The sequence below is a fragment of the Cydia splendana genome, chromosome 10, assembly GCF_910591565.1.
Source record: "Cydia splendana chromosome 10, ilCydSple1.2, whole genome shotgun sequence".
Lineage (NCBI taxonomy): Eukaryota > Metazoa > Arthropoda > Insecta > Lepidoptera > Tortricidae > Cydia > Cydia splendana.
In genome coordinates, this window is record NC_085969.1 from 12,350,856 (window position 1) to 12,374,203 (window position 23,348).

Sequence of the window (23,348 nt, forward strand, 5' to 3'; positions counted from 1 at the left end):
CATAAACGTTTTTATTTTTCACATATTTGCATATATCAAAAGTACATACAAAAAGCATTTTTTTGAATCATATGGTCAAGCTTAATACCCTCAGGAAAGGTAAATAAAATGAGTACATAAACACGGTTGTGACAAAGTGTCCCTCAGTTGTGACATTTCGGCATTTTGGTGGCCAACTCGGCTATTTTGATTTATATAGTTATTTTAACATAGCCTAAGTCACTCCTATGACTACGACAAACCTAATGACAGCTCAGACGTTGAAATCCGTCGTCAAACTATAAAGGCTGTAGAGCGTGACAAAGAATTCGATACACATCATACATATATACAAGCGAAAAACATTTTTTTGCTTTGGCAGTCGGGCAATAATAGCAAATGATCTGTAGCTAATAAAAATGGATTTCTGAAAAGTGCATGTGCCTCTAAATTAATCAAACGAATTAAGAATGACACGACCACGTGTCTATATGTCACGAACGTGGACTCAAAAGTCCGTGGTGGTGACAGATTTTTGAGGCCACGGTCGTGATAATTTGGAACATGTTCGATATTACACAAACATTTCCTTTGATTTTGCAAATGTTAAATAATTAGCTTAATCTGCAATGTATGAGGTATATCTTATGTTACAAACAATAACGTGAAACTGCAACTTACTTTTAAAACTCTAACACGGCGGTGACGCGTTATGGTTGACCGTTTTTTTCAAATGAACACAAATAAATAATTTTTGACTAAACTTCTACCTTCAGCCATTTGTAAATCTGACAACAACACAGTGTTGCTGTTCTAAAAAAACTTTAATAAGGCTGCCAGTAGTAAAGATAATTTTCTACCGAGTACCGCATGTTTATATTACCACGCGCGGTGGTGACGCGAAAACTAATCACAAAATGTATGTTGTTTAAAATTATATAAATCCATACAATTTTTAAACAGTGTTGTAGTACAAGGATTAGTGTTTTATATTTGATATAAATTATTGCAAAATCACTTCATATTTTAAAAAAAACATCAAATATCACAAAATCTGGGGAAATCACACTACACGACATTTCGCACTTGTGATTTTTTTTATATGTTTCTAATACTTTTAGGACAATACATTTAGGTTGACCTAAAACTAGAGGTAAATTGCTAAGTATATTGATATAGAGTTTACTTATTTTCACAAAAATACATACTATTCTTACGTGTTACACAAAAAATGCATAAGAATAAGAATTACCCAAACTGTATTTTTATTAATTCACAATGTACCTACCGTTCGGATTCAGAGGCCCCGTGCATGAAGTATAGGGGGCAGCATAGGAGCCGTCAGATTTTTGGCACGAGGCGTAAATGTGTCGTTTATGCTTCCAATGTAGTAGTCCACAAGATAGCAGAACATACGAGTACTATGCACAAGGAAACGTACCGACGAGAACGGTAGATGGTGGCACTTGCTTTGGCAATGTACATGTGCACATATGTTTCCAATCCAGGCCACAAGATGGCAGACCCTCCAACACGCACGGTCCCCGTCAAAAATCCAGGCAGCAACAACGATTATTTTGACAACAGCAAGGAGTCGGTAACAATGTAGCGCCGCAGCAGTAATGCTGATGTAATCTAAATTCAAACGGTACCTTAATTCTGAAATTTGCGATCCCTTGAAGCAATAAAAAATTTAACTTTTAAGTTACGCGATCAAATTATACAACATTCAAGTTAAACACTGAATCGAAAGATCCCGTTTGAAATAATTTTACAGTATATCTGGTGCTCCATTACGACACCTTTTGCTATAATAAGCACATTACGTAACTACGTCGAAAATTTAAAGGGCTATATGTACTGTAAAACGTTGTACAATACACGTGTGAAATTCTATTTCTGGCACTTGTATCGTAAATAACTATTAAATAACCACGTTACATAAATTATGTAGTATCGGAAATAGAATTGAGCCAAAAGGCTACCAATATCCTATCAATAAAACAACATCCAGTAGCTACGTACCATTTTATTTATATGTATAAACTTTGCGCTACTTGTACCTACCTGAGTTACAGTTTAATTCGTGGTATTCTTTTTATAGCTGAGAATTAGAATCAAGATTGTAAGTATCAAAAAGTTTATGTTTGAAACAATGTTTTGCATTCAACTTTACATTTTACACAGGTAATCATAGGCTTATTGTGATAATTATAATTGCAACGAATCAAATCTCGACATGCGACAATTTTTATGTAACAGAGTTCATGTGGCTATAAAAAAAATTCTACGAGTATCATGAGACCAGCTCAATGATAAAGTAGTGTTACTTTATGATGAACTTGCATACTTATAACTTTATCAATTTTCTGCAGTCACGAGGCCTGCATGGTGATCTGTTGACTAATAAATTAAAAATGATATTGATTATTAGAAAAAAAGTTTTTATAGAAAAATTTCCGTACCTACCGTACATGTTTACAATGACTTTGATTGCACTTTTCATGGTAGATAGTGAGAAGTGTAGTTTATTGCAAAATTATACATTTGATATACTTATACAATATATTACCCAATATCAATATTCTTACAGAATATGTTTTAATTGTAGATTGATTTTGGGTTGTTATTTTTCAAATTACAACTTAAATTTGTTTATTTTTATTGTATTACCCAATATCAATATTCTTACATAATATGTTTTAATTGTAGATTGACTTTGGGTTGTTATTTTTCAAATTACAACTTAAATTTGTATAGGTAATTTTATTGTCTTTCTTATATGTAGGTACAGAAATAGCGTTCTATGTAGCCAGCATCAAAGACGTATTATACGGTTTTTTAAATTATATTTGATACCATTTTGTTTGAATATTTTTTAACTTGTTGAGAAAGAATCAGTTCAGATCAGATCACTCAATAGAAATATATTGTATGCGGACTCTGAAAAAAGGTAACAATTAGGTTTACCAAATACCAAAACAACTGGCAAGAGTTTACAATAGCATGGGGAATATTTATAAAGAACTTAGCCTAAATTATTGAAGATAATGTACTACATATGTACCTAACCTGTATTTTCTCACAGTAATTTAATAGTATTTAAAATATAGTTTACTTTTACGAAATATGTGATATTTACATACTAATTACAATCCTATTCCTCAATTATAAATATTATACTACATTGAATATAATCTCTTTTATTTAACTTCTGTTTCGTATATATTACTCATATTAATTGCTTAAGTACCTAACATTTAAAAGGCCTCGATTTAAGGCTACGTAAAGGTGGTTTTTAATTCTCACATTCAACTTAAAATAATTAAATCGATTGCTAATATCAACACTTACTCAGTCCGCTATCAGAATAGGAATGTAGTTTGAAATAAGTTGTTTATAATTTACCGATCTTAAGTATTTGTCATGTATTTAATACTTCGAATGGAAAATAGACTGCCTACAATATAATACCTACCCCTTGTCGAAGTTTTGTCAGGTATTAAAGATAATGAATTACAACATTAATAATTATGTGTGCCGGATTCAAATCTACTTGGCTGTCTAACAAGTACTTTGTGGTATATAAAATCAAGAAAATTATTCATTAAATCTCCAATGACTGATATTCTGTACCTATCAATCATTTTCATGTCAGTGACAACTACATAAATAAATGTCCATTCTCATCACGAACCGGATAACACCACACGGTTTTAAACAAATGAGTGGTAAGTATAATCGATTAACTTTTAAATTATGTTTTTCAATATTTAGGAATGGGTACGTATAGCAGCTCATCGTAAGGCACAGCGTTGAAGAACTTCGTTGCTGTAGACACAACGACGTTCATGGCATAGTCTACGACTGGCTTTCCGAATTCTTCCGTGACTGTCCTCCAGTTTTCATTCAGGAATACGAGCACTGTGTTACCTGAAAAATATTTTAACATTGTAATCAATAGACAGTAATAGGAAATATTATAACATATTATGAAAATATTTAACCCTCGTTATGGGGATCAGCTTGAATATTGCAATGTAATATTCAACACCAAAACTAAAAACGCCTGCCCGGATGAGGTCTATTCAAGACGACAGAGTAAAATTGCCAGAACTGTGGAATATCAACAGGCGTCTATCGAACGTATATTCATCAATGATAAAAATCAATACAAACATAATTATACTACACAGTAAAAATAACCAAGGTATTTCAAAGATAAATATTAAATTTGTGCTCGATAGCTGTCACCGGGCTGAGCGTATTGCCCTGCTGAATAGCGATACATAATTATTCGCTGTGCAAAATAGTGGCTAGTCATCCTGGTCACCTGGAAGTATATTAGGCACGCCGACAAATCTTTAAAGAGTCAACATGGGCTCAATCCTAAAGTTCAATCCCCAACGCCACGAAAATGTAGCTGTTTCTTAAGGAGCAATATTTGCGGCGTTTCAGGTTATCGGCCGAGGTGGTAAGCGTTTATAATTTTTTAAATAATTTGTATAGTTAGGTCTACAATTAACTTTCTGTAAAACTAATAATTATTATTGCATTTAAGTTTTGTCAGTGTTTCCGGAAAAAAATTGATGTTATTTCTACGCTTACTCCTAACTTTCTTCTATGCTTTCTAACGCTTTCGCAATTTAACGGTATGTAAGTAACTACATTTAAATAAGTAGGCAACTAAAAAACAGAAAATTCACTTACTTAATTCGGGGTTTCCCTTGAAGAGATTGGTGATATTGTAGAAAATTCTATCACCATAGTCGAAAGTGTATCTGTAGCTTTTGATGCCGAAGTGGTCGCGGCCCTCGTTGTCTTTGTAGTATTTAGTCTTGATGTCCATTTTGATAACGGAGTTCACTGAAAAGAAAACAGTACTTATTAAAAATACAATACTCATAATCTAATAACCTCATCACCAAAGGGGATTAAAATATATATGTTTGCCAACGAGTCACTTTTGTGAAAATTAACTACTGAAATCTTTAGGTTGATGCCTATTCTAAAGTGTGATTCTATGGAACTTGCTAACTATGTAAACAAAAGTCACTAGTAAATTCATAATTCAGAGACAATTTCAATATGGCGGTTTGTTTACATAGTTAGCAAGTTCCATAGAATAACACTTTAGAAATGGTAAGCAGTGAAAAGGCAACATCGAAACGTACAATATACGTTTTTACGAATCAGTGCATACATTGAGCAGTTTAAATCATTGATATACCTATCAGACTAACTACTAGGTTTATGCGAAAATGTCGTCGGCATCCGAATGTAACATTTATGTTTTATCCTTATATTTAGTTGCTACAAATACTTACCGATTTTGATCTTAGCGTCGCCTTCTCCGTTGATGGGGAAGAGGAGCAGTCTGCCGACCGCTGTGTATTTGCCCTTGATGGTGATGTTGCATCGCACCTGCAGCTGGAAAACGTTCTTCTCCAGATAAGCCCTGGAAATAAAACGTAATTTCTTATTATATTAATTTGAGGAATACACGTCAGTGCCACCCTGCCCCCATCCAATTAAGTAATTTAAAAAACTATTTAATCTGGAATTCGTTGAATCATTTTTCCAGTGGCCGTTACGGGCTGTTAAATCAATCGTAGTTGGGCAAAATATTCAAGTAGGTGAAACGATTTTAAATGATAATTTTATTACATGCTATTAGATAAAATGATAGGTACCAACTTGAAAACCCACAAAAAATCACAAATGAACGGAAAATCATTCGGTACAGTCGTCATCAGATATATCGGAGCGGCCGAGGTGCTCAAAAATATCTGAACACGCGCTCTAGCGCCTTGACAATAGAGGCGTGTCCAGATATTTGTACTTTAAAATTTTAAACAGGCAAAGAACAGTATTAAAAGGTAATTTATTTAACTTCAATTTGCCGACGATTATCACTTGTTGCGATTTTAGCGATTGTTACGTGCTTGTAAATACTAACAAGTTTCACTATATTATGTATATGGAAAATTAACAAGATTGAAACTGTTATTAAAGTGTGATTGAAAAGTAACATAACAATCGAGACAATTTTAATAAATGTAAAGCTGATTTATGAAATGTTTAAGAATGGTGGGACCATCCATGAACTCCAGATTTGATGGACACCCCAGGCGTTTTTTATAGTTTTGATAGAATTAATAATACCATATTCCTACAAGATATGGGATAACTAATACGAATGATTAAAGTCCGTCTGTACCTACAGTTTAAGTAATTTATAGAAAAGGTATGATACACATCAAAACTTATAAATTAATAAAGTTTGCAAGCCGTATTGTTTTATGAGAAATATTAGATAGACAGCAGACGCAGACAAATTTATTGATAAGAACGGTAATGGTGTCTAGACGATGGCTAAGTTTCAAACCGTATAATAAACGGTTAGCGCAATTATTTTCATCTAGTATTTATTGCTGTTATGTACGGGTGCATTCCATTTGTTATAATTACTTTACATATATTATAGTTTGACATATCGTTATCTCGAATAACGTAATAAATGGCATACTACCGTAATACCTAATTAACGGTATACATAATGTTATTATTGGTATAACGATCATAAGGTATATTTACACTTCGTCTATTATACATTGCCATAATTATTACATACTCTAAAGCATATTATTTGTTATAACAAGTGACATCACATAATTATTTATGTTGCATAATAGTTGCATGACATAAATGGGTTAGGTTAGGTTAGAACTTTGACCCTCCATAGAATAAAATACCTAACAAAAAAGTGGTTCAGGTTAGATTTGAACTGCGGCTCCCGCAGAATCGAAAACCGTGAAAATATTGGTTAGGTTAGGTTATAACTGCGACCTCCCTAGAATAAAATAGCTATAAGAAGTAGGTCTGCGTACTAGTTATAAAAAGTGTGTAAACGTTATCATTACATGAAATAATATTTTGAAACATGAAAAAAAAGTTATGCAATATATATGTATTTATATTTGATAAAATTGTATGAAGTATTACGTTATACAAAAATATAATATAACAAATGTCATTATAATATATGTCTATATACGATTTAAAAATTATATCACAATAGGCATTATATCAATGACAGTTTAGATGAAACCACAATATAACAAAGGAAACGTATAATAAAAATTACATTATAACATATAATAATATATCAATGGCGTTATAACAAATGTATGATAGTTTTTTTTATAATTATATTAAGCATTACACACCCGTTATGTACACACAATAAATAAATCTATGTTAATGTTTTGATTTCAATGGTTATTTGTGTTTATCATTTATGGTATGTAAGTACCTAGTTGTTATTCATATATCGTATCCGCTCTCTCGCATTTGACGCATTTTCAAAAATATTAACGATATTCAGTGAAAAATACAATTTTCAACATAAACTAAGGTAACTAAGTGAGTAGTATTAATAAATTTGAAACGAAAACATATTGTTCAATATTAGGATTTCATTAAAAGGCATATAAGTCACTGTGGCGAAGTCCGGCATACTTTTTTTTTTTTTACTTTGGAGTGATCTAGTTCCGTTAATTATTCACCTATGTTACTGCTTGTAATCGCATACGATGAAGAATTTAATAATTAATAGTTTAGCCTTAGTGACAGATCATTTCAAGCACAAATTAAGCAAAAACAATGGCATTTTTTAAAATTCGGCGAGTAGACGGACTTCCCGTGCAGTTTAAGGGAAGTCCGTCTAGTTATGATATCAGCCAATCTATGGGTGTATATATGTTCGTAGTCAAATTCCTAAAAAGAACGGATCAAGACAATGAAAAGTGTATTTTAAACTTGTTAATATACGGTTCAGATTCGAAATAAACACCATTTTTCTAAAACAAAGGCAAGTCCGGCATATACTACCAAAATGGGGTGGTAAACCTTTTTTGGCAAATAATTAAACATAATTATTTTTTTGATTTCCGAAATAAAAGTTCAATAGTAATTTTAAAATGAATTTTAATCGTTTCTTTTAATTTACTGAGATCAAAATTTAATTAAGTAACATCATGCTCAAAGTCAGGAGGATTTTTTGATACCTTATCAAATCGTTATAATATTAAAGTCGCACAAACAGTTGGTAATCTCTGATTTAACGAAAGTCCGGCATATGACGGACTTGCCTTGAACATAATAGACGGACTTTCCAACTTAGTCAAATTTTAATATGATAAATTGTGGAACGTATAATTACAAAACTAAGCTAATTTCTGATATTTTAAAAATAGAATAAAGACAACTGTTTCTTATGCTACCTACGTAGTTACTTTTTGATGCACAATCTATTCAAAAACAATTTTTAAATTTTTTTTTTCGAACGGCTGTCGCACTATGACTTCGAGTTCAAAACACGAAATGACTTGTTGAGGCGGATTGCTCTGAAGTTGGTTGTCACAGCGCCATCTGTTTTACAGTGACGGAACTAGCGCGAAGAACTGGTTAATCGACTGGACTCCAAAGTCGCATACGCCTTCAAATTCAAAAGTTATAACGTGTTGACGGACTTGCCTTGTAGACGGACTTACCCACAGTGACCTTAAGTTTAATTAACAACATACATTTTTAAAGATACGAAATTAAAGAGTTTCATCTGAACATGTTTTTTTTTTGTTTTATTAGATAATTGAATCTACTCGTAAAATGGCAGGCAATTAGTAAACCTACTTTTGAATTTGGAATTTATTTTGCGAGAATACGGTAAGCTTCAATGAGTTTTCCAATGTGGATTACGGCTATTATAAGTCACTGAGTGATGGTGCAGATACCTACAAGTTAACTAACATTATTTACAATGCCACAATTTCAAGGGACACAAGCCTATTTGAAACAGTGGACGATTTTTTGCAAGGTTACGTTCATTGAACCTTCAAGTTTAAGTTCTCACAGGCAGTAAAGCAACAAAAGGTTCGTTCAAAGTCGGTTTACGCAACTGTGAGAATAATGCACCGCGCCGGTAATTGCTGTGAGGCAATCTGTGTGGGATGCCTAAGTACATGACCGGGCCACAGAGGACTGATCTGCGCAGAGTTATCAATTTATATGACCCTCCTGTGAGATGAGGTTCAAATATGCATAGATATCGAAGGGAAGTGACAAATACGTCATACTAAGCGGATGTCATATAAAGCATAGTTGATTAACTTCTTATTTTTGTAATTTTTTCCAAATTAATCTTAAATTCCGTTGTGAGAGATGAGTTTTATTAACCTTGTACCAATTATTAATTTGTCACCGAGAATCAAAACTAAAATAACTTAAACGCCACGCACGCACCAAACGTCCTCGCAGGGAAAGACGTGGGGACGGCCACGAAAACCAGTAAATCTGTGAAATGTGTCAGTATAACCGGACAACCGGGTAACTTCATGAAAATAGAATTAAAAGATAAAGGATAAAAAATAGTTTATTCAAGTAGGCATATTACAATGCGCTTATGAACGTCAAATAAACCTTTACCGGCTCCAACCATACACCTCTGCCCCGAGAAGATTTAAATCCCCCCTCAATTGGAGGAGGGTATCCCAATATGGGACCGGCAACAAACTCGGCGGGACACATCTTTTCAAAACATTATTACATCTTATAATTAACATGCATTACGAGTAATTAAGAAAAATACAATTTAAATTACTATAGAATTCATGCAATTATACTCAGTGAGTACATAACTTTATATAAATACGTAGCTCTTTCAGAAAACATATCAAATTCATACAAAAGGAAAAGAAAAAAAAACATTAAAAGAAATGAGAATACATATTATATGAATCTGACTGATTTTTATGAGATGCTTTCATACAATTTGATGTGCATTCTTACCTGAGCTGAGTCACCTTTAACTCTACACATAATACAATGCTTTTAATTGCTACTTGTCGTTATTACAGTTTCTGGTTTGGACCATGCATGTTTGTCTGTCAAGTAGTCCTCGACTCTGTAATAAGCCTTCAACATCAATGACTTTTTTAAGTAATTCTTAAGAGCTGGAAAGGGTAATCTTAAAGCATCCTCAGGTAACTTGTTATAAAAATGAATGCATTGCCCAACGAATGACTTCTGTACTTTACGAACACGAAACTTTCTGATAGCAAGCTTGTTTTTATTTCTAGTATTATAGTTATGGACATCAGAATTCTTAGTGAAGGAGTCTAGATTCTTAACAACATAAATAATACTATCATATATGTATTGGGAAGCTACAGTTAAAATATTAATTTCTTTAAAAAGTTCTCTTAATGATTCACGCACCCTTAAATTATATATAGAACGAATGGCTCTCTTTTGTAAGACAAATATAGTCTGTATGTCAGCTGCTTTGCCCCAAACCAGAATACCATATGACATTACACTATGAAAATAACTATAATAAACAAGGCGAGCTGTTTCAACATTAGTCAATTGTCTAATTCTCCTCACAGCGTAAGCGGCCGAACTTAATTTGTTTGCTAGTGTTCTTATATGAGGACTCCATTGTAGATTTTTGTCCAATGTTAAACCAAGAAACAGTGCTTTATCTACCGTCTCTAAGCATTCATTATTCAAAAGTATCTTAGTATCGACTGGTTTAACATTCGGCAAAGAAAATCTAATGCATTTAGTTTTCTTAGCATTAAGAAGCAAATTGTTCATAGTAAACCAGTTAAGTACATTAACGAGTGTGCTGTTAATTACACTGTAATCGGTATATTTTTTTAGTCTAAAAGTCGACATGATTCAACTAAGATCCATTATCATGATATTATCACTATAATTTCGTTACCTTGGAAAACACAAAATATAAAATTGCGATATCAACTTTATGTTTATATGTATATTAAATAACTGTGAAACAATAGTGTCAAGGTCGACTATGATGACATGTCAAACCGGTTTGAACGTCCGTTGTTCGAGAAAGTGTTTCCACATTTCTGGACATGTTTGATTTATTAAAATAAAGGTTACACGGTGTCCTTACTTAATGTCCTTACTTCGACTTCAGAAACTTGATTGGAGAATTTTCATTTATTTTTGAGATAACATTTATTAGTCACTAGCGACCCGCCCGGCTTCGCACGGGTTACACAAAACCTTGACAAATTATATACCTAAACCTTCCTCAATAATCACTCTATTGAAAGGTGAAAACTGCATGAAAATCTGTTCAGTAGTTTTTGAGTTTATCGCGAACATACATTCACACAGACAGAAACGGCGGGGGACTTCGTTTTATAGCCGGAGAGCTAGCCACGTCAAGAGGTATGCAATTTATAGAGCCACGAAATCCCTCTAGTTAGTGTGCCATACTATCATTATTAATTAATCCGGGCGCCTGGCAGCTGTTCAGCGGTGGGTGCGGGAGTGGATGGGCAACAAAGGGGTTGTAAAATCAATTGAAGGTGTGCAATTTATAGAGCTCTGAGTTTGATGTGGTATAATAGCTAATTATGTATTTAATTCGAATATAACAATGCCAGGCGTTTTATTTGTGGGAAAAGTAGTGCCAGGTGATGAAAATACACAATCACTTGTGCGCCTGCAGGAAGATCACGAGCAAATTGCACTGTCTGTATGTCTTTTACTTTTTCCTAACACTTACCTAGGCGTGATCTTCCTGCAGGCGCACAAGTGATTGTGTATTTTTATCACCTGGCACTACTTTTCCACCAAATAAAACGCCTGGCATTGTTATATTTGAATTAAATACATAATTAGCTATTTTATCACACCAAACTCAGAGCTCTATAAATTGCATACCTTCAATTGATTTTACAACTCCTTTGTTGCCCATCCACTCCCACACCCACCGCTGAACAGCTGCCAGGCGCCCGGATTAATTAATAATGATAGTATGGCACTCTAACTAGAGGGATTTCGTGGCTCTATAAATTGCATACCTATTGACGTGGCTAGCTCTCTGGCTATTATAAAGTGTAGTGATAGTGATAATCATTATCCATGTATTTTAATTGTAGCCATTATTTTGGTGACATTGAACATACATTTTTAAATAGGTAGTACATTATTTAGGGTTCTGAGCTTCAAAAACAAGAATTTCAACATGTAAAATTATAAACTTACTCAACATTCAGCACTTGGCATTTCCTCAGTCCCGTTGCTTTTCCATCCAGAAAGGTGACTTTGACTCCAGGCAGTTGGATGGGCAGTTCGTCAATAACGAAGGGGTCCAGGGATGGCACCCCGATGTCCGGGAGGCCTTTTGTAAAGGGCAGCACTGCGTCTTGGGTAGCCTTTATCAGGCAGGCCGGCTCCGTGTTGTTGCAGGGGTGAATGAAATCCGCTGTAATATTAAAATAAACAGTGTTACTTTACGGTAGCTTCTTGAATGCGACTAAAAGTAGCTGAATTATCAGTACTGACCAATACCTGAATCGCGCATCCAGTTATGCTACAACGCCTAAAAGTCCTGTTCTAGGGGTCATAGTAACAGTAGGGGAGGTAAGAAACCATTGGGAGGCTCGGGCACCCCCTTGTAAATCTGCACTTGTTACAAGGGGGTGCCCGAGCCTCCCGACTGCCCAATAGTCCCCTACCTCCTCTACATAAAACTTTGCGTATTAAACCAAACGTCCTTACGATTTGCCATTCTAATATTAGCCATTTAAACTACATCTGTCATGTTGCAATATTTCATGATCGATATTACTTTGCGGCATGCACGCAAGGATTTAAGGAGCATATAGAATGGTAAACAGTATAAAACATTCGTACAACGATAATGATACATTATAGGATTTTTAGTTTTTTACAGTTCAGTTATGCAGTCACCATCAGATATATCGGAGCGGCTGAGGTGCTCACAAATATATGAACACGCCTCTATTTGGGCGTTAGAGAGCGTGTTTAAATATTGTGAACACCTTGGCCGCTCCGATGCAATGGCCCTTAGTTATAATGACTACATGATTTTAGGTTAAGTTGGGAAGGCAGTGTGACAAGGTCCTTTTAATTATCTTTGAGTTATTATTATGGCTACGTGTAGTGTAGGTAGTTGACCTTTTTCTGTGTATGAACACGACGATGTGATGGCGAATTAATGATGTAGGTGCTTAGCCGGTTAATTTATCTTGCTTTAATAACTCGTACAACATATTACAGCTTATTTGCAAACAGGATATATACAGTGGTATTACTAAACGAAATTAAAAGCTTACAGCTTTAACAAAAGTGGCGATATCACCAATAAACCTGCCGATTAGGTGATCTTTAACTTACTTAGATGCTGACTGTATCAGTTAAGTTTCAGTTGACGGAGAAATTCCAAGTTATTATACATAATATTGTGACATTGTTATAATAAAAAAACAGGAATGTAATAAAAGTAGTCAACTGGCTAAGAACGCACTGCGAATATTTCTTGCGGTTTCAGAATCGCAAAACGTGTAAAGTACGACATGCTTCATAAACGCAAGCACTTGCAAATCTGAAACCCCTTAAAAGTAATCGCAGTGCGTTCATTTAACCTTATAACTTTATAACTTTTTTTTTAATGAGCCCGTTATGGTGTCCCACTGCTGGGCAAAGGCCTTTCCCCTTGATTTCCATGATAAATTATATATGATATTATTATTGTTGCCAGGAACCCATTTCACAATTGTTTGCTTTATTAACTCAGAAAGATTTATGATACGAGAAATATAGAAAATGATTTATTTATATACTAGCTGTGCCCGCGGCTCCGCCCGCGTGGAATTCGGTCTGTGTCAGTAAGCGGCTAATTTCTAATCCTAATTTCTCTCCCTCTCCCCTGGAGGCGGAACTTGAAGTAAAGTTGACAATTAAAATTTTTACAATTAGGTACCCCTAAATAAAACTACACTCCAAAATCAATAGTTTTTTTCGCCCTTATTCAAATTTTACACGTGATTTAAACGACAGAGTAGTAGGTGTATATCGGACGATACAGTAAGGGTACCTATATTATATTTTATCACGAAAATTGACAGTGCTGCAGCAGTAACGATGCAACAGAGTAATGCTGCTGCAGTCGCCACCCGAACGTCACCTTTATCATATCTTAAAAAGTTATTGAAAAGGCGAGCGAAGCGAGCGCGAAATTTTTTCAATATAAAAACGCAATTTGATAGACAGTTGTACATTTTTACTTTCAGTATGGAAATCAGTCACATCATTTTATCACGAAAATTGACAGTGCTGCAGGAGTAACGTTGCAGCAGAGTAATGCTGCTGCAGTCACCATATCTTAGAAAGTTATTGAAAACGAGAGCGAAGCGAAAGCGGAAATACTTCGATATAAAAACGCAATTTGATAGACAGTTGTAAATTTTTACTTTTGGTATGGAAATCAGTCACATCATTTTATCACGAAAATTGACAGTGCTACAGCAGTAACGTTGCAACAGAGTAATGCTGCTGAAGTCGCCATATCTTAGAAAGTTATTGAAAACGCGAGCGAAGCGAGCGCGAAAATTTTTCGATATAAAAATGCAATTTGATAGAGAGTTGTACATTTTTACTTTTAGTATGGAAATCAGTCACATCATTTTATCACGAAAACTGACAGTGCTGCAGCAGTAACGTTGCAACAGAGTAATGCTGCTGCAGTTGCCACCCTAATGTCACTTTTATCATATCTTATAATGTTATTGTAAACGCGAGCGAAGCGAGCGCGAAAATTTTTTGATATAAAAAACGCAATTTGATAGACAGTTGCACATTTTTACTTTTATTCCCAACCAGGCGCACATCCAGGATTTCATACAGAGAAGGGATGGGACAGTTTTCTATCAGCCTAGCTTCGCATAGGGCTCGACATTTAAGGGTCTCAGCGAGGTTGTTTTCATACAGAAAAGATGCAAGAAAGCAGAGCTTGGAATTGACCAAGTGAATTGAATTGGCGAAGTGTGAGCAAGGCAGAAGGCCCAGCTGCGAAAGAGGAAAGCTTGCATTTGAATCCACGCCCAAGTGTAATTAAGGCAAAAGATCAACTTTGCCATAAGGCAGAAGACCTCGCATAAGATCTTACGCCGAACTGCAAAAGAGTGGCTTGAAATCGAATCTATGCATGTAATCACGACTCTTCTACTACTCGCTCTTTGGCTTCACTCGAAAGCGCTACTTGATAGGATGCTTTTAGTTTTCGGCTTTCACGGGGCCCCTCATAACACTTTGACAGTTAGGTCTCAGGATCGCGGCTAAGGAGCAACTCGGCTTGGCCGACAAATCTGGCGTGCAAGAGAGCATAATTCGCTATAAAATCGGTAACCTATGTCGCAAAAATCGGCGGGCCGCAAGCCCGAAAACAAGATTTTTTCCATGACTTCAAGGTCCTCCGCGTAAGGTCAAATCGAAACCTACGTTGGAGATGTTTTTACGTACCCTCACTCTCTTACTTGATCCCTACGACCCTTCGTTATTAGATGGGTACTTGTACACGTATAAAAGTTTCATGTAGGTACCTACTCCACGACGACTGCAATGCTGATGCAGCCCTGCGCTTTTTTTTGCCTACGGTTTTGGTGCCACCTAGACGTGGTGCCCTAAGCAAGTGCTTATTTTGCCTAAAAGCCACTAGCCACACTAACCACTCTTCTAAACTTAGAGTTAATTTGGCAAAATCTTTCTTCGGTGGCTTATTCATGTCACAACGTATTAAATTCAGCGCCATCTGTTAGTTTACCAGGGTACTCAATAGTGGTAGCACATATTTGAAAAAAGTTTGCCCCTCCTTCCTAAGTAGCGCCATAAGATTCAGGGGCAAACTTAAGTCAATCGAGTGTTGTGGCTACCCCCCCTTTTAGGGGTTGAATTTTTATAGCCTATAACCTGGCCGGGGATTTTCTCGACAGATTAGTAAAGTTTTCATCAAAATCCGTTCAGCCGTTTTCACGTGATGCGCGTTCAAATAAACAGACAAACAGATAAACAGACAAACAGACAAAAATTCTAAAAACTTTTGGAACGTGTTCTGTTATCGATTCTAAGTATCCCCAGCCAACTTTTTTTCAAATATCTTCCATGTACAGACTTTCGACCGTCTTCAGCTTTATTATATGTATAGATAGATATTACGCACGAGTAATTTGATACTTAAATATTGTTCGACAAACATTTTGGTGTCTCTTATCTGTTCTTTTCTAAAACCAAAGCCTCAATACAGTTATATTCTATCATCATTGTTTTATGATAAGATAAGATAAGATAAGATAAGATAAGATAAGATAAGATAAGATAAGATAAGATAAGATAAGATAAAAAATAGTTTATTCAAGTAGGCATATTACAATGCGCTTATGAACGTCAAATAAAGCTATACCGGCTCCAACCGTACACCGCTGCCTCGAGAAGATTTAAATCCCCCTTCAATTGGAGGAGGGTATCCCAATACGGGACCGGCAACAAACTCGGCGGGCCACATCTTTTCAAAATATTATTACATCTTATAATGAACATGCATTACGAGTAAATAAGAAAAATACAATTTAAATTACTATAGAATTCATGCAATTATACTCAGTGAGTATATAACTTTATATAAATATGATAAAAAAGACATATATGTACATGATAAGCATCATTTGCAAGTAAAATAACAGCCATCGGAAATTAATCATGCGCAAATGTTTGCGTTAGAACAAAAAAAAGATATTTATTTCATCGCGTGTATTATAAACATGCAATTCTTAAATTATGACAATATAATGTCTCTCACAACTGAGACCAGACAAACATTAATCTAACGAAATCTCACACGCTAATTTGGTAATCATATATTTTAGGCCCACTCAGAACTGATCGTGATCGCGTATACACTGTATATACCTACAGTTGATACTTAATCGGCCCAATTCGAACTTTAAGATATGTCAATTAATCGATCTAGAAACGATATGGATTCGATATGTCAGTGTCAAATGTGACGTTCCTTCAAACAAACGTCACTTTTGACACTGACACATCTAATCCATATCGTTTCTAGATCTATTAATTGACGTATCTTAAAGTTCGAATCGGGCATAATATTTTTTTTATCAACGAGTGTCATCTTGGCTAGGCACCCAAAACTCTATGTGCGGAAGCTACGAAAATGCTGCTCATTAATTACAATAATATTATTTGCTACGAGACTTAATAAATTCCAGCAATCTTAGGAACACGTGTGACACGTGAAAGTGTATGAATAACAAATTCAAAATGCAATGATTCTAATTTATCAATGGCTGCTATGACTTATACATCACTCTTGCTGCGAAATATGTTTCTTATTCTTATTACAATAAAACGGATTTTTGTAAAGTATAGTTTTTTAAAGGGTCGCACATGAGGCACAAGTAATGGAATACCTCTCAAAACGAACGCGATCTTCAAAAAAGAAGAATAGCAACTGAGAAGGTCGTCTGGCTTTTGACACATTACAGATCACTCGTAATAAACGCGTTTAACCAGAGAGCGGCCTTGACCGCTGTCGCAACCGGACCCAAACAAACTGCATGCAGAAGCGGTAAGCTGATTTTAAAATCTGATAGGTTTCGATATTGATATGATACGCTCGCGCTAATTGGACTGCGAGTATTTCGCTCGCACTTATTTTCGCGCGCGAGATGCAGACAAAACTATCAAACATTCGTATACAAAGAAAATAGTTTAGTTATTAAATTAGTTTTCACCACACCAGCGCACAAGAAAGGCAAAGTACCTAAGTCCATGCAAATTTTGAGTAGTTTTCTCGTTTTGGCTGGTAGAAATGGTAGAATTGACTTTTAAATATTGATTTTCAAGTAAGCGTAATTGTAATTTTAATTTATTGTGTAATAGATTAAAGCTAAGTATGTACAGCACATTAAGTACATTAATAACTTATATAACTAAAATCTTAACTTTTCAGGCATTTAAAGTACGCATAGCGTTCTTTTTGGATCAAAAGCTTTTACATTTAGTATTTTCCTCGCGTTGGTGTGGTTAAAAATTATGTTTCATTCGGTATTCGGTAGCCAAGTATGTTTAACCTGCCTGAAACCCTATTAACGCTCAAGATTCCACTGTACAAAAAGCTTTTAGAGTAGGCATACTAAAATGTGAGAATTTAGCGAATAAGCTGCAAATTTAATATATCTACACAATGCAAAATATTTACCTGGTTTTAGGTAAAAAAAACAAAACCATCAGCAGTTACAAAAACAGATGACCTTATTATTCCGTTTAAGCTGCATTTACCAAAACAAAAGATACAATGGCCTTAAATTTATGAGACCTTGAATATGCTTCTGACTGGAAATAGCCACCCATAAATTTATAATCAGTAAACCTATCTGTTACAAAAGAACAATTTTGTAGCAACTTATCTGTGTGGCCTTCTTTTTATAATTTAAAAGGAGGAAATTAGGTACCATACGTCCTATTTTAGATTGTTGTACATCTAAATCATTTCATCATTGTTGTGCATCAGATCCAAAATTTCCGACCGTGAATTAGTTTTTTGTAATTACTTTGTCATTGAGAGTTGTCTTACAAATCTAAATAAGTAAAGCTCTAAGGGCCTACCGCGAACCACGTTTGCCTCTCTGTCGCACAAGTAAATTCGTATGATATTTTGGTTGACTGGTTTCCTAGGATAGCGGTGCCGTCATATAGCGGCCGTTTTTATACAAAATATTACTCCATCCATATATTTTGTATGGAGACGGCCGCTATATGACGGCACCGCTATCCTAGGGAGACAGAGCTTAATTAGAGAATCAAACCATTATCGCTTAGCAGAACGTGGCGAACTACCCTCTTTGACCCATTACAAGTACAACCTGTATAGTTATACTTATTTTTAATACAAAGTTTATTTATGGATAATTCGGATTTTTTATGATATATATTAAGGAACCAAAACTGCAACTTAATTTAAATACGGACAATACGTAAATTTTGTAAATTTATCTTGTGCTTACGTAAGCGTAAACCAGAAGTAATTAAAGCTGACATGACTCTGAAAACATATTGTTTTCTTTACCCATGAAAACCGTCACTGAACCGAATAATGCGAGACTAACTTTTGAAAACACCGAACCAAATTGACTACCGGGGTATTTGTAACCTCATCATGCAGATTTCATTATGTGCTTAACTCGCAGATACCTACTGGACTTTTATAATAGATACTACATAAAGTATTGTACTTTTTGTGAGGGTTTTACAATGTCATCAAAAGCATATACCTAGGTGACATTGCCATGCTATTTGTCATACAATGTGCAGATTAGAGTCAAATAGAAACTCAACCTACAAGGTAGAATTTATTGACTAGTGTACGATTTAAATATAGGTACGTGAGCATACATTTTTTATTGCACTAGCCAAAATAATAAGCACAACGAGATGGCAGTGATGTAACACAACTTTATTTTATTTATTTTATTATTTTATTTATTTAATACCACATGCAACTTGTGACTAAATACTTCAAATTTTTTTAGCAGTGTAACTTTAAAGAAAGTTAAGCAATTGAACGATAAATGTCCGTCCGGTGGTTAGGTACTATTTTCCTAGGGTCGGCAGCCTTGTACGAGTAGTATCGTTTACCCATTCTCTATTCTCTCTCTCTCATGTCATATACTTAGAATTGTGGCAATATAAATACTAGAACTAAGAGAAACTGCAACAGAGAGGATCGTTCACTTATATGAATAGTACTTTAGCAACTTGCCTTAACGACTTGCCAATAAAACCTAAGTCTAACCTTTAATAAAACCATAAATCGTGTTCTATCCCATCATTAAAGTTTGAATTCCTAAACGTGGCTACCAGTGGCTGCAAAACTTTGTAAGTGCTCATTAAAGGGGTATTAAAAAGTCTCTAGGGCACACATGGACATAAAACGTATAAGAAGCGGGGAGAGCGATAAATAAGATAAGGTCGGTTCGCAATCAATCCTCAGCGCCGATAGCGTTGATGAGGGCTGGTATTAACCGTGACTTTGCTTTTCTCTTCTATCGCTAAAAGCTTTGCTAGGTTACTGGACTTTTCTCAGTTTTTTTTTGTCATACTATTTGTAAATATTGCTGCCGATTGACGAATCTGGAAGTAAATATTTGACCGATAGAAAGGCGACATTGCCTAAAAATCAGTTCGTCATTTGCCAAGTGCATGTTGAGTGATGACTTAATGAGGCAGGTTGCGGATCGAACTTTTCCAATAAATTGGAAAAGTCCTTCAAAGTTTCTGGAAAATTTTACTACCAATAAACGAATTCGCAAAGTTTGTGTGGGCAATTCTTTTCGGACACCTGGGGGGTCTAGCACTGGCTCGTTTAGATACTTCTGCTGCTGAATATACAAAACTTCACGAAACAAATATTATATCTGTATTAAAATTTACTTAACCAAAGTGAAAAGGGAAGTAGTTAATGCATTCCAGTTCTGGCAATAACCTTATACGATCAGAAATGAGGTCGACAGGTTTCCCAGTCCTATGACGTGTTTCCTTATAGGTAAGACAACAACTTTTGTACTCCCAATACAAATATTCTTTATATGATTTCAAGCTAATGACCATCTACTACATATAATATTACAACACATTATTAACACACACAACACACAACACATTATTGACATATACTATTTGAAACTAGGTGAATACCTCCCTACATTTGTTTTTGTGACTTCCTTATATTACTACCCCCACTTAAAATAGTGTCGAAAAAATGGGAAAGGTGTTCAAAATTACGATCTTGTTCTTGCGGTGCCATCTCCTACTGGTAGTTAGCGAGCATCAGTCCTAGAGTTGCTAAACAAAGATCGACAACAGATCATGCCGAACCACTCCCGAAGGAATTTGAGCTAGATTTTTTTTATCGAAATCTCTTGTGAAATTGCCGAGCAGTTGGTCGTATATATACACCTAGTGGTTACGATGATGAAGCGAGTCCCGTTGAAGACTTACAATTTCAACGTTATATTAAAGTCATTGATGTACCACAATCAAGAGGTTAAGGTCTCAGTTAATCATAGACATCATAGTAAATGTGCGTGTATTACACTAAGTAAGGTAGTTGAATTGAAATATTTGTCGTTGCCGGGGCACGTATGTCGTTGTTAAGCAAGTGTGCGACCGAGTTTTATTTGATGCGTGAATCACCAAGACTACCTTTATTTGTGTTTCATTACGTGCTAAATTTCTTTGCTTACCCTGCAAAAAACTTATAACCAACTTAAGACCAGAACGAAACACCTCAACGCGACGTAGGTATTGCACGTTTGGCGACATGTCTTCGTTCGTTTAGTTTGTTCAGCAAGTTATTAAGTCCAGTAACTTTGTCGCCTAAAAGTACGGGGTTCTTTTACGTCGTCATGTTTTGCAAAAAAGATATCGACCTGGATAAAATGTTCAACAATTCTGATGATGGATTCCATGAGTAATTAAGGGAACACCTGAATACTTATAAGCATACTCATAGCGGTTTTTTTTTTTCAATTCATCTAATAACCTAGCATTTGAGATTAAACTGTGATATTTGGAGAAATGGAACTGGTCACCTTGGTCCAAGCAGTTCCATTCTGGTCTTGACCAGAATGGAACCCCTCCACGACAAGTATTGTCTTGGAGCTGATTGTAATTGTTACAATATACTTGTTAATTTCAAACGGTTTTGTGAAGTCGAATGTGCAACATAATTATGTTAGCTGATTATAATTTTTTAGCTTTATAGCTAGCTTTAGCTGATTATCAACGGAATTTAATTATTCAGTCTAGGAAAATTACTAAATTAAAATGGAAAAATCTGGCCAATGTTGATAAATTTTTTTATTCATAATTCCTGCTCAAGTATTGAAGCATTTTGTATCCTACATTAATGCAATATAAACAGTTTAAAGATAATGTAAATAAGTTTTGTTCTCACTTAAATTGAAATAATGCATATACTGCCAATTATACTCACGATATCTCCAATAAACCTCTAAAACCAGTTAACCAATATGCACCATCTATTCTATGTTGCAATAGACATTTGTCATTCCTTATTTCACAATCAAACTCCGGATAGGTATACACAATTGCTAGCAAATAATGCGCCGTATTGCAATTATTGCAATTAGGTTATCGAACATAAATTATACTCAGGATTTACCGCCTGGCCTGAAAATGCATCCTTCCCTAGCCCTAAGGTTAAGTAATTAAAGAAAACTCACGTGCTAATTTTGCCGAGCAATCACTAACGAAGGTCGCAGCCGCGAGGAAAGTGAAAACCAAAACATACGCACACATTGCGAATACGCACGCACTGGCCGGCGCAAAAATCGGAAATAAAAAAAACAATGTGGCGTCCGATTCGAGGACCACAGACTGACTGAATGGTGACCCTGCTGGCTTCGCGCGCTTACTTCTTATGTAAATTGAAACGAGTTCTTTCTCATTTTCGGTTGCACAAATTCGGTTAGCTCTTTGCCAATGTGAAGCCTGCTTTTCACGCAACACTGCTCGCTAATCCGCTTTATAAATTGTGTTCGCAGTTGGTATCGCGTGAAGATAGCCGTTTTTACGATATCGTGAAAATGAGATAAGTAATAGTCCCCCAGATTTGTGAATTTCAGACAGTCGTAAAAAATTTAATGCATTGTTCCTTAGAACGTAGCTAGAAAATACGGTACTGTTAAGTCGATAATGACTTAGACATAAAATGATGTTTTTATGGTTATAAAATAAACCTTTCCATGCCAGAAAAAATATTATGGAATCGTAAATGAAAATATTCATTATAATTCTTATTACTTCTAGGGATTTATTACAATAGCATAGACATTTTCATGAGCCACGCATGGAAACATATCTAAAATACAAGAGTGTCCACAAGTTCCACAACTATATAAATGAAATGTTGCCTGTAATATTTAATGGGTCATATTATGGAGATTTTAAACAGATGTGTGGCCATCTTCATCTTAGTACCAATTGCTGTCTTTCCTGATCCTGATAGATATCCACGGTAGATATCAGACCCAATTAGTGTTGCTACATACTTAATATGTCATCAGTTGCACTAATTTCATTCAAATTTTAGAATTTATAGCTCTGCTAGAGGTGAAAAATAATAATAACCACTAGGTACCTACTTGAAATTTCCACTCACCACCAAATAAAACATGTTACTCATGAAAATACTATTTTGGATCGCACTTCCTCAAGGCGGAACTCTCTTCCGGCGTATTCCGGGGACTTACAAAGAACACAGGCCTTCTTGGTTAAACTTACTACAGAGGATACCTACCTTGTCTTAACTTTCCAGTAAATTAGACCAAGGTCATAAGCAAACATAATTATACTAGTAAAAATATATACATAGTTACAAAATAATTGAAATATAATTAAAGTATGTTATCTGATCTGTAATATAT

The 23,348-nt window shown here is 35.0% G+C and overlaps 1 protein-coding gene across 1 annotated transcript; it reads right to left on the minus strand.

The window, feature by feature from the left end:
* Window positions 1-3,735: 3,735 nt before the first annotated feature.
* On the minus strand, window positions 3,736-22,560 carry LOC134794284 (circadian clock-controlled protein daywake-like). The gene is made up of 5 exons (XM_063766040.1): window positions 22,146-22,560; window positions 12,067-12,286; window positions 5,307-5,437; window positions 4,690-4,845; window positions 3,736-3,912 (listed from the first exon to the last, which is right to left on the minus strand). The coding sequence occupies exons 1-5, from the start codon at window positions 22,219-22,221 to the stop codon at window positions 3,746-3,748; spliced, it is 750 nt and encodes a 249-aa protein (XP_063622110.1). The 5' UTR covers window positions 22,222-22,560; the 3' UTR covers window positions 3,736-3,745.
* Window positions 22,561-23,348: the final 788 nt, after the last annotated feature.